Source organism: Saccoglossus kowalevskii, chromosome 19, assembly GCF_978046115.1.
Source record: "Saccoglossus kowalevskii chromosome 19, keSacKowa6.1, whole genome shotgun sequence".
Lineage (NCBI taxonomy): Eukaryota > Metazoa > Hemichordata > Enteropneusta > Harrimaniidae > Saccoglossus > Saccoglossus kowalevskii.
In genome coordinates, this window is record NC_140659.1 from 31,580,678 (window position 1) to 31,593,621 (window position 12,944).

Here is a 12,944-nt window from a genome sequence, read left to right on the forward strand (position 1 = left end):
TAAATATGTGGATGACCAGCTAGACTCAATGCTAAATATGTGGTTGACCAGCTAGACTCGATACTAAATGTGTGGTTGACCAGCTAGACTCAATACTAACTATGTGGTTGACCAGCTAGACTCGATACTAAATATGTGGTTGACCAGCTAGACTCAATATTAACTATGTGGTTGACCAGCTAGACTCAATACTAACTATGTGGTTGACCAGCTAGACTCAATACTAACTATGTGGTTGACTAGATATACTCAATACTAAATATGTGGATGACCAGCTAGTCTCAATACTAAATATGTGATTGACCAGCTAGACTCAATACTAACTATGTGGTTGACCAGCTAGACTCAATACTAACTATGTGGTTGACCAGCTAGACTCAATAATAACTATGTGGTTGACCAGCTAGTCTCAATACTAAATATGTGGATGACCAGCTAGTCTCAATACTAAATATGAGGTTGACCAGCTAGACTCAATACTAACTATGTGGTTGACCAGCTAGACTCAATACTAACTATGTGGTTGACCAGCTAGACTCAATACTAACTATGTGGTTGACCAGCTAGTCTCAATACTAACTATGTGGTTGACCAGCTAGACTCAATACTAACTATGTGGTTGACCAGCTAGACTCAATACTAACTATGAGGTTGACCAGCTAGACTCAATACTAACTATGTGGTTGACCAGCTAGTCTCAATACTAACTATGTGGTTGACCAGCTAGACTCAATACTAACTATGTGGTTGACCAGCTAGACTCAATACTAACTATGTGGTTGACCAGCTAGCCTCAATACTAAATATGTGGTTGACCAGTTAGACTCCATACTAAATATGTGGTTGACCAGCTAGCCTCAATACTAAATATGTGGTTGACCAGCTAGACTCAATACTAACTATGTGGTTGACCAGCTTGACTCAATACTAATTATGTGGTTGACCAGCTAGCTTCAATACTATGTGGTTGACCAGCTAGACTCGATACTAACTATGTGGTTGACCAGCTAGACAAAATACTAACTATGTGGTTGACCAGCTAGTCTCAATACTAACTATGTGGTTGACCAGCTAGCCTCAATACTAACTATGTAGTTGACCAGCTAGCCTCAATACTGACTATGTGGTTGACCAGCTAGCCTCAGTACTAACTATGTGGTTGACCAGCTAGACTCAATACTAACTATGTGGTTGACCAGCTAGCCTCAATACTAACTATGTGGTTGACCAGCTATCCTCAATACTAAATATGTGGTTGACCAGCTAGACTCGATACTAAATATGTGGTTGACCAGCTAGCCTCAATACTAACTATGTGGTTGACCAGCTTGACTCGATATTAATTATGTGGTTGACCAGCTAGCCTCAATACTAACTATGTGGTTGACCAGCTAGACTCAATACAAACTATGTGGTTGACCAGCTAGACTCAATACTAACTATGTGGTTGACCAGCTAGACTCAATACTAACTATGTGGTTGACCAGCTAGTCTCAATACTAAATATGTGGTTGACCAGCTAGTCTCAATACTAAATATGTGGTTGACCAGCTAGACTCAATACTAACTATGTGGTTGACCAGCTAGACTCAATACTAAATATGTGATTGACCAGCTTGACTCAATATTAATTATGTGGTTGACCAGCTAGCCTCAATACTAACTATGTGGTTGACCAGCTAGACTCAATACTAACTATGTGGTTGACCAGCTAGTCTCAATACTAAATATGTGGTTGACCAGCTAGACTCAATACTAACTATGTGGTTGACCAGCTAGACTCAATACTAACTATGTGGTTGACCAGCTAGACTCAATACTAACTATGTGGTTGACCAGCTAGACTCAATACTAACTATGTGGTTGACCAGATATACTCAATACTAAATATGTGGATGACCAGCAAGACTCAATACTAAATAAGTGGTTGACCAGCTAGACTCAATACTAACTATGTGGTTGACCAGCTAGACTCAATACTAACTATGTGGTTGACCAGCTAGTCTCAATACTAAATATGTGGTTGACCAGCTAGACTCAATACTAACTATGTGGTTGACCAGCTAGACTCAATACTAACTATGTGATTGACCAGCTAGACTCAATACTAACTATGTGGTTGACTAGATATACTCAATACTAAATATGTGGATGACCAGCTAGTCTCAATACTAAATATGTGGATGACCAGCTAGACTCAATACTAAATATGAGGTTGACCAGCTGGACTCCATACTAAATATGTGGATGACCAGCTAGACTCAATGCTAAATATGTGGTTGACCAGCTAGACTCGATACTAAATGTGTGGTTGACCAGCTAGACTCAATACTAACTATGTGGTTGACCAGCTAGACTCGATACTAAATATGTGGTTGACCAGCTAGACTCAATACTAACTATGTGGTTGACCAGATATACTCAATACTAAATATGTGGATGACCAGCAAGACTCAATACTAAATAAGTGGTTGACCAGCTAGACTCAATACTAACTATGTGGTTGACCAGCTAGACTCAATACTAACTATGTGGTTGACCAGCTAGTCTCAATACTAAATATGTGGTTGACCAGCTAGACTCAATACTAACTATGTGGTTGACCAGCTAGACTCAATACTAACTATGTGATTGACCAGCTAGACTCAATACTAACTATGTGGTTGACTAGATATACTCAATACTAAATATGTGGATGACCAGCTAGTCTCAATACTAAATATGTGGATGACCAGCTAGACTCAATACTAAATATGAGGTTGACCAGCTGGACTCCATACTAAATATGTGGATGACCAGCTAGACTCAATGCTAAATATGTGGTTGACCAGATAGACTCGATACTAAATGTGTGGTTGACCAGCTAGACTCAATACTAACTATGTGGTTGACCAGCTAGACTCGATACTAAATATGTGGTTGACCAGCTAGACTCAATATTAACTATGTGGTTGACCAGCTAGACTCAATACTAACTATGTGGTTGACCAGCTAGACTCAATACTAACTATGTGGTTGACTAGATATACTCAATACTAAATATGTGGATGACCAGCTAGTCTCAATACTAAATATGTGATTGACCAGCTAGACTCAATACTAACTATGTGGTTGACCAGCTAGACTCAATACTAACTATGTGGTTGACCAGCTAGACTCAATAATAACTATGTGGTTGACCAGCTAGTCTCAATACTAAATATGTGGATGACCAGCTAGTCTCAATACTAAATATGAGGTTGACCAGCTAGACTCAATACTAACTATGTGGTTGACCAGCTAGACTCAATACTAACTATGTGGTTGACCAGCTAGACTCAATACTAACTATGTGGTTGACCAGCTAGTCTCAATACTAACTATGTGGTTGACCAGCTAGACTCAATACTAACTATGTGGTTGACCAGCTAGACTCAATACTAACTATGAGGTTGACCAGCTAGACTCAATACTAACTATGTGGTTGACCAGCTAGTCTCAATACTAACTATGTGGTTGACCAGCTAGACTCAATACTAACTATGTGGTTGACCAGCTAGACTCAATACTAACTATGTGGTTGACCAGCTAGACTCAATACTAACTATGTGGTTGACCAGCTAGACTCAATACTAAATAAGTGGTTGACCAGCTAGACTCAATACTAACTATGTGGTTGACCAGCTAGACTCAATACTAACTATGTGGTTGACCAGCTAGTCTCAATACTAAATAAGGGGTTGACGAGCTAGTCTCAATACTAAATATGTGGTTGACCAGCTAGCCTCAAAACTAAATATTATTCGCCAGATCAGAATATTTTGAATTAATCAAAAATGACAGTAATCACAATGTTAATGTAATATGGCAGTATACACTGGAGTAAAGAAATTGTACAACAGACACAAAATAGTTATCGTTTAACGCTGTATTATACTAGCATGACAAACTACACGCTGATTTGATAAAGACACACAATGCCAGTGAGGGCGCATTACACAAAATGTACAAGTTTGATCAAAATAAATAAATGTCTACTTGATGTTGTCACAGAAAACAAGGTTTGGCAGATATCTGGGACAGTAAATATGTCAGTTCAACTAAATGTTGACATGAGAAAGTGATACTGGTGGCAAGCCTTTTATAGTTGTAATTTTAATTGGACAGCATAATAAATTTATTCATCATACTGGAAACCATTAATACTTAATTCACAAGAACCAGGATACTTAATGGTTAAACAACAGCAGACTGCAATGTCTGCGGTCAATCCACACAACTGACACTTTGGTAAAGACCCCCCCCCCCCTAGGAGAAATGTTGTCCCACGATTACATCCACATTAACATACCCTTTATTAACAATATCTATTATAGCACTACAAGACCTGCTTCTGAATTCTGCTTTACCCATCCATCAAACTTTACAGTCACCATTTGCTGAGAATTACTATAACGATCAGGTGAATTAATGATTTTCTAATCTGAATGTCAGTCTGGTTCTACATCAGATTCTTTAGATTCCTCATCAGTATTACCACTGGACTCAAGATTTGAAATCTCTGATTGATGCCCTTAGCTAGTTTCTAATGCTGGCTCTGGGACACTATCATTTGGTTCTGGTCAAAGATTACTACAGTGACCACTTCATTTTAGTTAGATTTATAAGGTTCTGGATTAGCACTATAGTTAATCCTATCAGGCTGTGGCACACATGGTTCTGGATTAGCACTATAGTTAATCCTATCAGGCTGTGGCACACATGGTTCTGCAGTTGTAGTTAACATACTCAGTGCAGGTAGTGCAGAGTGACATGTCTGACATGGATGATGAGCCAGTGTCACTTCAGGGTTACTTTCGGGTCATTTCAGGGTCACTAATCTGCTGGTCATCATGCTCAGTCGCCTCAGTATATACTTGGCATGTTGGAAATTTGGTTGAGAAATGTAAGTGACTTCCTCCTCAGAACTTTCAATCAAATCTTTATCTCCCGACTGAAGTATGGGGCACCCCCTGGTTCTATCTGATCTACCACTTGTCTGTTGTGGACATGGCAGATAGTGTGTAAAGTGTAGGTGGACAATGCTGACAACCAGTTATGACCAGTTGCATCCAGTTTTGCTGTGGTTATCACAAGATTCCGTTATGTTGGTTCCTGTTGCATTCCCATCTTTTGTACAGGTTTATTAACATGTGTGGCCGACTGTACATATGGTGACCATTTCCATGTGGAGTTTCCGATACAGCCATGCAATTACATACACCCTTGCTAAGAACGTTAGTGGGACCTTGGGAAGGCATGTACAGAATCCAAGCCGGGGGGAGGGGTGTGGTAACTCATGTAGACCTTAACTCTTGAAGACTTCCCTAGGCTGATACCTCTTGGTAGCCGGAATCTGCACAGCATGTCTGCCCTCTTAGAATATGAAAAATATCATGTTTCTACCACTTTTACCATTTCCCAACCAAATAATTTTGGCGAACAGAAGTTCATTATCACAGTCACCTGATCCGACTATGATTTCAACATAGTCCCATCTTAGTTCAATGCATTTTGTTCGTCGATGTTCCAGTTTTCCTATTTCCTGCTGGAAGAAGGATTCATCTTGATCCTTTAGATAGACCTCAACATCTTGGATGACGTCATCATCAGTCTCAAAATGGTGACCACGGAAGTGGGACTTCAGTTTAGGAAACAGGTAGAAGTCTGACGGTGCCAGGTCAGGTGAGTTGAAAAGGTTAGATAGGAGTTCAAAGCCACATTTGGTTGCTGCTGTCGCTGCCACCTGTGCTATGTGAACAGGTGCATTGTCCTGGATGCAACAGCACACCAGCTCGAAGCTTTCCTCTCCTTTTCTCTTTGATTGCTGCTCTTAACTGTCACAGTTCTGAAGCATAGTACTCTTCATTGATTGTTTGACCTTTTGCAAGTAGTCAATCATGATGACTCCCTTGCTGTCCCAGAACACAGACTGATGCTACTCGAACTGAACCATTGTGTATCAATTGTTTGCTCTGCTCTTTTGATTCTGGATCAAAGTGGTGAACGCATGTCTCATCTTGGGTCTCTTGAGGAAGTTGCCAGGATTTGACTGGAAACAGGTCAAAAGCATTCCTGAAACTTTCTACCTGTTCAACTTCTGATGTGGAGTCAACATTTGGGGCACCCACCTTACAGACAGCTTGCTCATCCCCGAGATGTTTGACAAAACATTTTGAACTGCGCCATAACTGATGTTGGATAGTGACACATCTGTCATTCATTACCATGCGATGGATGGCCTCAACCTGATTGTCCGTGGTTGCAGATTTTAGGCGTCCAGACCCTGGGTCATCTTTTCTCGCTTAAAGTTAGCAACCCACTTCTTTGCAGTGGAATAAGAAGGGGAGTCCTCACCAAGTGTCGTGACCATGTCTTCGTGGATTTCTTTTTACAAGTTTCTGTCTGGTTCATTTTGTGATTTTTGTTTCACCTGCTGATTTTAAATGGGTAGTGACTTAAGACATTATAGTATAAAGTAATACCCCCAGAATAGGGATTCCGCTCCTTGTTTCATGATGAGGCTGAGAACTTATTGATCACCCCTCGTATGTCAGTCATCTTGAAATTGACAACTGACCAACATAAACAGGTGAGAAACTTTGTCACTGAAAGGGTTGGTGAAACTGATGAAGAGGCAATCACAGACACAGTTACACATAAACTAGTACCAGTACCTCTTAATTATGCTATATTAATTAAAATAATTCAACATTATTTATTTATTGATCAATTCTGAATTTTGTTTCTGCCAAAATTATGTATTTCAATGTATTCAATTATATTATTGCAAATAGACGCAAATTCCTATTGGTTACCATTATTAGTCAAAAATCCAGATTTTTTGAAAGAAGAAAAAGTTGTCATTGAAATAATTAAGCAAGCATAAGTAGAAGAAGTAAATACAAACAGTTAACTGCAATACAAAGTTGTATCACAACTTATATAAAAGTAATGTCTTTATTGTGCCTATAGGTTAACTGCCGGTACTTATTAAAACACTGACAAAATCAGCCCATGGATGTTGTCTGGGGAACTTTTATTTATTTTAGGCTGGAAAATATTTATTACATAATTATTGAAAAATAGTAAGTTTGTGCCTTGAACTCTATGCCACTACTGCTGGCTGATTGCATGTGGAGACACTACTGCTGGCTGATTGCATGTGGAGACACTACTGCTGGCTGATTGCATGTGGAGACACTACTGCTGGCTGATTGCATGTGGAGACACTACTGCTGGCTGATTGCATGTGGAGACACTACTGCTGGCTGATTGCATGTGGAGACACTACTGCTGGCTGATTGCATGTGGAGACACTACTGCTGGCTGATTGCATGTGGAGACACTACTGCTGGCTGATTGCATGTGGAGACACTACTGCTGGCTGATTGCATGTGGAGACACTACTGCTGGCTGATTGCATGTGGAGACACTACTGCTGGCTGATTGCATGTGGAGACACTACTGCTGGCTGATTGCATGTGGAGACACTACTGCTGGCTGATTGCATGTGGAGACACTACTGCTGGCTGATTGCATGTGGAGACACTACTGCTGGCTGATTGCATGTGGAGACACTACTGCTGGCTGATTGCATGTGGAGACACTACTGCTGGCTGATTGCATGTGGAGACACTACTGCTGGCTGATTGCATGTGGAGACACTACTGCTGGCTGATTGCATGTGGAGACACTACTGCTGGCTGATTGCATGTGGAGACACTACTGCTGGCTGATTGCATGTGGAGACACTACTGCTGGCTGATTGCATGTGGAGACACTACTGCTGGCTGATTGCATGTGGAGACACTACTGCTGGCTGATTGCATGTGGAGACACTACTGCTGGCTGATTGCATGTGGAGACACTACTGCTGGCTGATTGCATGTGGAGACACTACTGCTGGCTGATTGCATGTGGAGACACTACTGCTGGCTGATTGCATGTGGAGACACTACTGCTGGCTGATTGCATGTGGAGACACTACTGCTGGCTGATTGCATGTGGAGACACTACTGCTGGCTGATTGCATGTGGAGACACTACTGCTGGCTGATTGCATGTGGAGACACTACTGCTGGCTGATTGCATGTGGAGACACTACTGCTGGCTGATTGCATGTGGAGACACTACTGCTGGCTGATTGCATGTGGAGACACTACTGCTGGCTGATTGCATGTGGAGACACTACTGCTGGCTGATTGCATGTGGAGACACTACTGCTGGCTGATTGCATGTGGAGACACTACTGCTGGCTGATTGCATGTGGAGACACTACTGCTGGCTGATTGCATGTGGAGACACTACTGCTGGCTGATTGCATGTGGAGACACTACTGCTGGCTGATTGCATGTGGAGACACTACTGCTGGCTGATTGCATGTGGAGACACTACTGCTGGCTGATTGCATGTGGAGACACTACTGCTGGCTGATTGCATGTGGAGACACTACTGCTGGCTGATTGCATGTGGAGACACTACTGCTGGCTGATTGCATGTGGAGACACTACTGCTGGCTGATTGCATGTGGAGACACTACTGCTGGCTGATTGCATGTGGAGACACTACTGCTGGCTGATTGCATGTGGAGACACTACTGCTGGCTGATTGCATGTGGAGACACTACTGCTGGCTGATTGCATGTGGAGACACTACTGCTGGCTGATTGCATGTGGAGACACTACTGCTGGCTGATTGCATGTGGAGACACTACTGCTGGCTGATTGCATGTGGAGACACTACTGCTGGCTGATTGCATGTGGAGACACTACTGCTGGCTGATTGCATGTGGAGACACTACTGCTGGCTGATTGCATGTGGAGACACTACTGCTGGCTGATTGCATGTGGAGACACTACTGCTGGCTGATTGCATGTGGAGACACTACTGCTGGCTGATTGCATGTGGAGACACTACTGCTGGCTGATTGCATGTGGAGACACTACTGCTGGCTGATTGCATGTGGAGACACTACTGCTGGCTGATTGCATGTGGAGACACTACTGCTGGCTGATTGCATGTGGAGACACTACTGCTGGCTGATTGCATGTGGAGACACTACTGCTGGCTGATTGCATGTGGAGACACTACTGCTGGCTGATTGCATGTGGAGAAGTATATCTGGAAATTTTTTGGTTTGTTCTAAGTAAAAGTAAGACCAGATTCTTTATAAGATGTATAAATCTTCTCAATAGCATTCACGAATGCAGCGGTACGGAGATCAAGACCAAGGTTGTATTTAGTAGCTGTTTTCATAATACTCTGTAGATAAAAGAAAAATGTATATCACCTTTCAAAGCAACATCACCAGTGTGTCCTCTAACATGACTGCTTTTGCAGGAATCCAGAATCAAAATGAAATTCACCCAAAACCAAGTTTAGCCAGTTTGAGAGACTGTATAGGTGGTTTCTGACTCTTTAGTCATCCACAGTTACCTGCTCTTCACTGACGTCAACCATGGTTATCCACTACCCGTTCTTCACCAACGTCACCCACGCTTACCCACTCTTCTCTGACGTCACCCATGGATACTCACTCTTAAATGGCGTCACCCATGGATACCCACTCTTCAATGGCATCACCCATGGATACCCACTCTTCACTGACGTCACCCATGGATACCCACTCTTCACTGACGTCACCCATGGTTATTCACACTTCACTGACGTCTGAACATAATAAGTGCTATAATTTTGCTCATTATAAACATATTTTTGAAAACGTAATTTCAACATTTCATAATCTTACCCTTGAAGATTTTTCCATGGTCTGTGCCAACCCACTGTGTACAATGTCTTTTTCACTTGCTCCAGCTATTTTCATCCTAAATTGATCTGATGGTGTGATTGGAATTTTACCGCCATCACGTCCAAATTTACGCTCTAAACTTTCTTGTACACTGCCTGCAAAAATAAACAGTAAGAATTAAACATTATATAATTGTATGCGTTAATCTGATTTTAGAAAAGACACAGTAAAGAATACATTTAATTGTTGAACACGCTTTTCAGGATTTACTCTATCAGAAAACAACCAAGTGCAGAAGGTGAAGTGAAATCTACGACAGTTTAGTAATTGTGGCAATGGTCACTAAAAGGGTATATCCCGTAGGAGGAAACATACAACTGTATGTAATAAACATGAAGTTGTTGTCACTATTACCAGAATATATTTTTGCATTATTTGGTTACTGTACATGTGACTGAATTGAGAATGACAAAGTTAGACAATATGACAAAGTGACATGTGATCATGAGATGACCTTGATCTTTCCGAGGGGTGACCTCCTGACACCAACAAACATGCAATCAGCATGTGACCTTGAGAAGACCCTGACCTGGGGTCTTGAAGATTTGGGAGAGGTGTTTTAGTCCCTCCCACCCTCAGTATCACCCATATATAAAAGCAGCAAACATATAAACCTTGAAATGACCTTGACCTGAACTTTTCTGAAAAACATTGGCCCATCTAGTTCATTTTTTCAAGACAATGTGTACTAAGAAAACCTAGTTTACAACTGATACAGCTGTCTACTGGAGTCATTGCATTATACATAGCCCATAGATAATGAATGGGAAAGTGAAAAAGTCCAAAAAAATAATAACAGACGAGCAGCCTCTCGGCTGAGATAACTTTGCCGTTAGCAATGCACATTTCAATTAAAAACTGAAGATATCATTAGACTTGCTGTTTTCAACAAGAAGTTGAAAATATCACTTTTCAGCAAAAATATTCATCAAAATTAGAAAATTTAAGATATTCTCATGAAATGAACAAATCTGAGAGAGGTCTACCTCAAAGCGATCAGACTTTTTAACAAGAAGTCGAAAATATCACTTTTTACCACTTTTTTATCAAAATTAGAGAATTAAAGATATCATCACGAAATGAAAAAAAAGAGGTCTACCCAAGGTACATATACACCAAGTATCAAAGCATTCAGTCTTCAAGAAGAAGTAAAAAATGTAAAAAGTTGACACAAATGACGATGGACAACTACGGACAATCACTCATATGATAAGCTCAGCTCGACAAAGTCAGCAGCAGAGCTAAAACAATCATAACTTCAATATAAATGGAGATATCTTCATGAAATCAGAGAAGTCGTTGGAAATGTGCAAAAATGAGCAAACAAAAATGTTTTAAATGCACTTAAAATAGAAACTAGCATATGAAAATAATAAGCCTGAGTGTAATCCATGTCAACACCATTTATGCCAAATTGACAAGCAGTTGTGGAAAAAATCATTTTTAGCCATAAATGACAAAAATATTCCCAAAAAATAGATGTTTACATGTGAGTGTTGGTGGATGTTGTAAGAATAGCAAGGCAGCCTCGCTGACTGTTTTGGAGAAGAAGTAATTGTATATAAATATAAATATAAATATAAATATAAATATAAATATAAATATAAATATAAATATAAATATAAATATAAATATAAATATAAATAAAATAGATACATGCAAAAGTGTACTTGTATGGTAAACCTCTGGTTTTCGTCTCAGTGAAAAAGTACCTTGGCTATATGGTGTCATCAGATGGCAAGGATGAAGCTGATATGAAGCGACAATTGCGGTGTATTTATGCTAGGGCAAATTTTATTTTACGAAAATTTATAAAAAGTTCAGAGTACGTTAAGTGTTTGTTATTTAGAACGTATTTATACAATATATATTGTTTGAATGTTTGGTGTGATTATCGTACACAAATTGTGAATACTGTGCGAGTGGCTTATAATAACGCTATAAGATTGGTCTTTAGCCTTAAACGGGCTAGCAGCGCCAGTGGTAATTGCGTGAGTAGAAATATTTTCAACTTTGAATCTCTTCAGCGCAAGGCATTATATAACTTCAGTCAGCGTCTACTTACGAGCGATAATGCTTTAATTCGTACTTGTGTCAACTCTGACAGTTTTTTCTTATCCAAATTTTGGACTAATCTTAGACGTTGTATTTATTAGTGTTCGTGTTTGTTATGTATTTAATATGGGACTTTTTTGGCCTGAAATAAAGGATTAATAATAATAATAATAATAATAATAAAAGGAAATGCCCTGTGTGTGATATAGACAAAATTAAAGATGAAAAGCATTTTCTGCTTAACTGCAAATTATATGAAAATGAAAGAAACCAACTAAACACTGAGTCAAAAATTTCCCTTCCAAACATGACAGATGAAGAAAAAAAAGGATAGCTATGATGAATACATATATGAATGTTTCAAAATTAGAGAAAATAACATGAAAAAGCCTTCATTCTCATCTAAATAAACAACAATATTAATATCAAAGCATATCTGCAAGGTTTTTTTTTCTGTTATCATAATTTTTTTTTATTTTATTGTTTTTTGTTTCTTTTCATCTACACTTTATTGTAATTTAATTCAAGATCCTGTAAAAGATACGATATCAATAAAGTTTATTATTATTATTATTACAACGGACAGACGACGACAGGTTGGTCAACCTATGTCATAGCGGAGCTAACAATTGCTAAAATGAAGATTTTACTTTTTAGAGATGAGTGCCCTCTATGTCGAAATTAACAGATACTTTGTTAACAGCTAATAGCCACATATTTAGCGTTTGAATGGTTCATCTTTTTGTGTTTATTTTGTCAATATTTCAGAATCAAGGTTATTTGTGTTTTTGTTTGGTATTGCACTTAAACTACGCAAATATTCGCTCTGCATTTACACGCGATGTAGACATTTTATTCAGCATTTATCCACAGAGTTAGGTGGACTGAAACAAAATGGCGGCCTTTTTATTATGGAGAACTGGCAGACAGCTTCTGGTTAATGCAACGCAGATATCGCGTTGTTGTGTTGGCGCTCCCAAAACAGTACAGTCAGGATGGCAGCATAGATGTTTGTCTCTGTCCAGAAGAAGAAATATTTGCTTGTCATGTGTCCGGAACGG

General features: G+C 39.7%; 1 protein-coding gene across 1 annotated transcript in view; it reads right to left on the reverse strand.

Annotated features, from left to right (window-relative positions):
* Positions 1-9,002: 9,002 nt before the first annotated feature.
* The window catches only part of LOC100374294 (glutamate dehydrogenase, mitochondrial-like), a 30,137-nt gene continuing 26,195 nt past the window's right edge, over positions 9,003-12,944 (reverse strand). Inside the window, exons 11-12 of the mRNA XM_085493835.1 lie at positions 9,769-9,923; positions 9,003-9,281 (exon numbers count right to left, since the gene is read on the reverse strand). Of these exons, the coding sequence (XP_085349961.1) occupies positions 9,162-9,281; positions 9,769-9,923 (275 nt within the window). The 3' untranslated portion in view covers positions 9,003-9,161. The remainder of the gene's footprint in view (positions 9,282-9,768; positions 9,924-12,944) is intronic.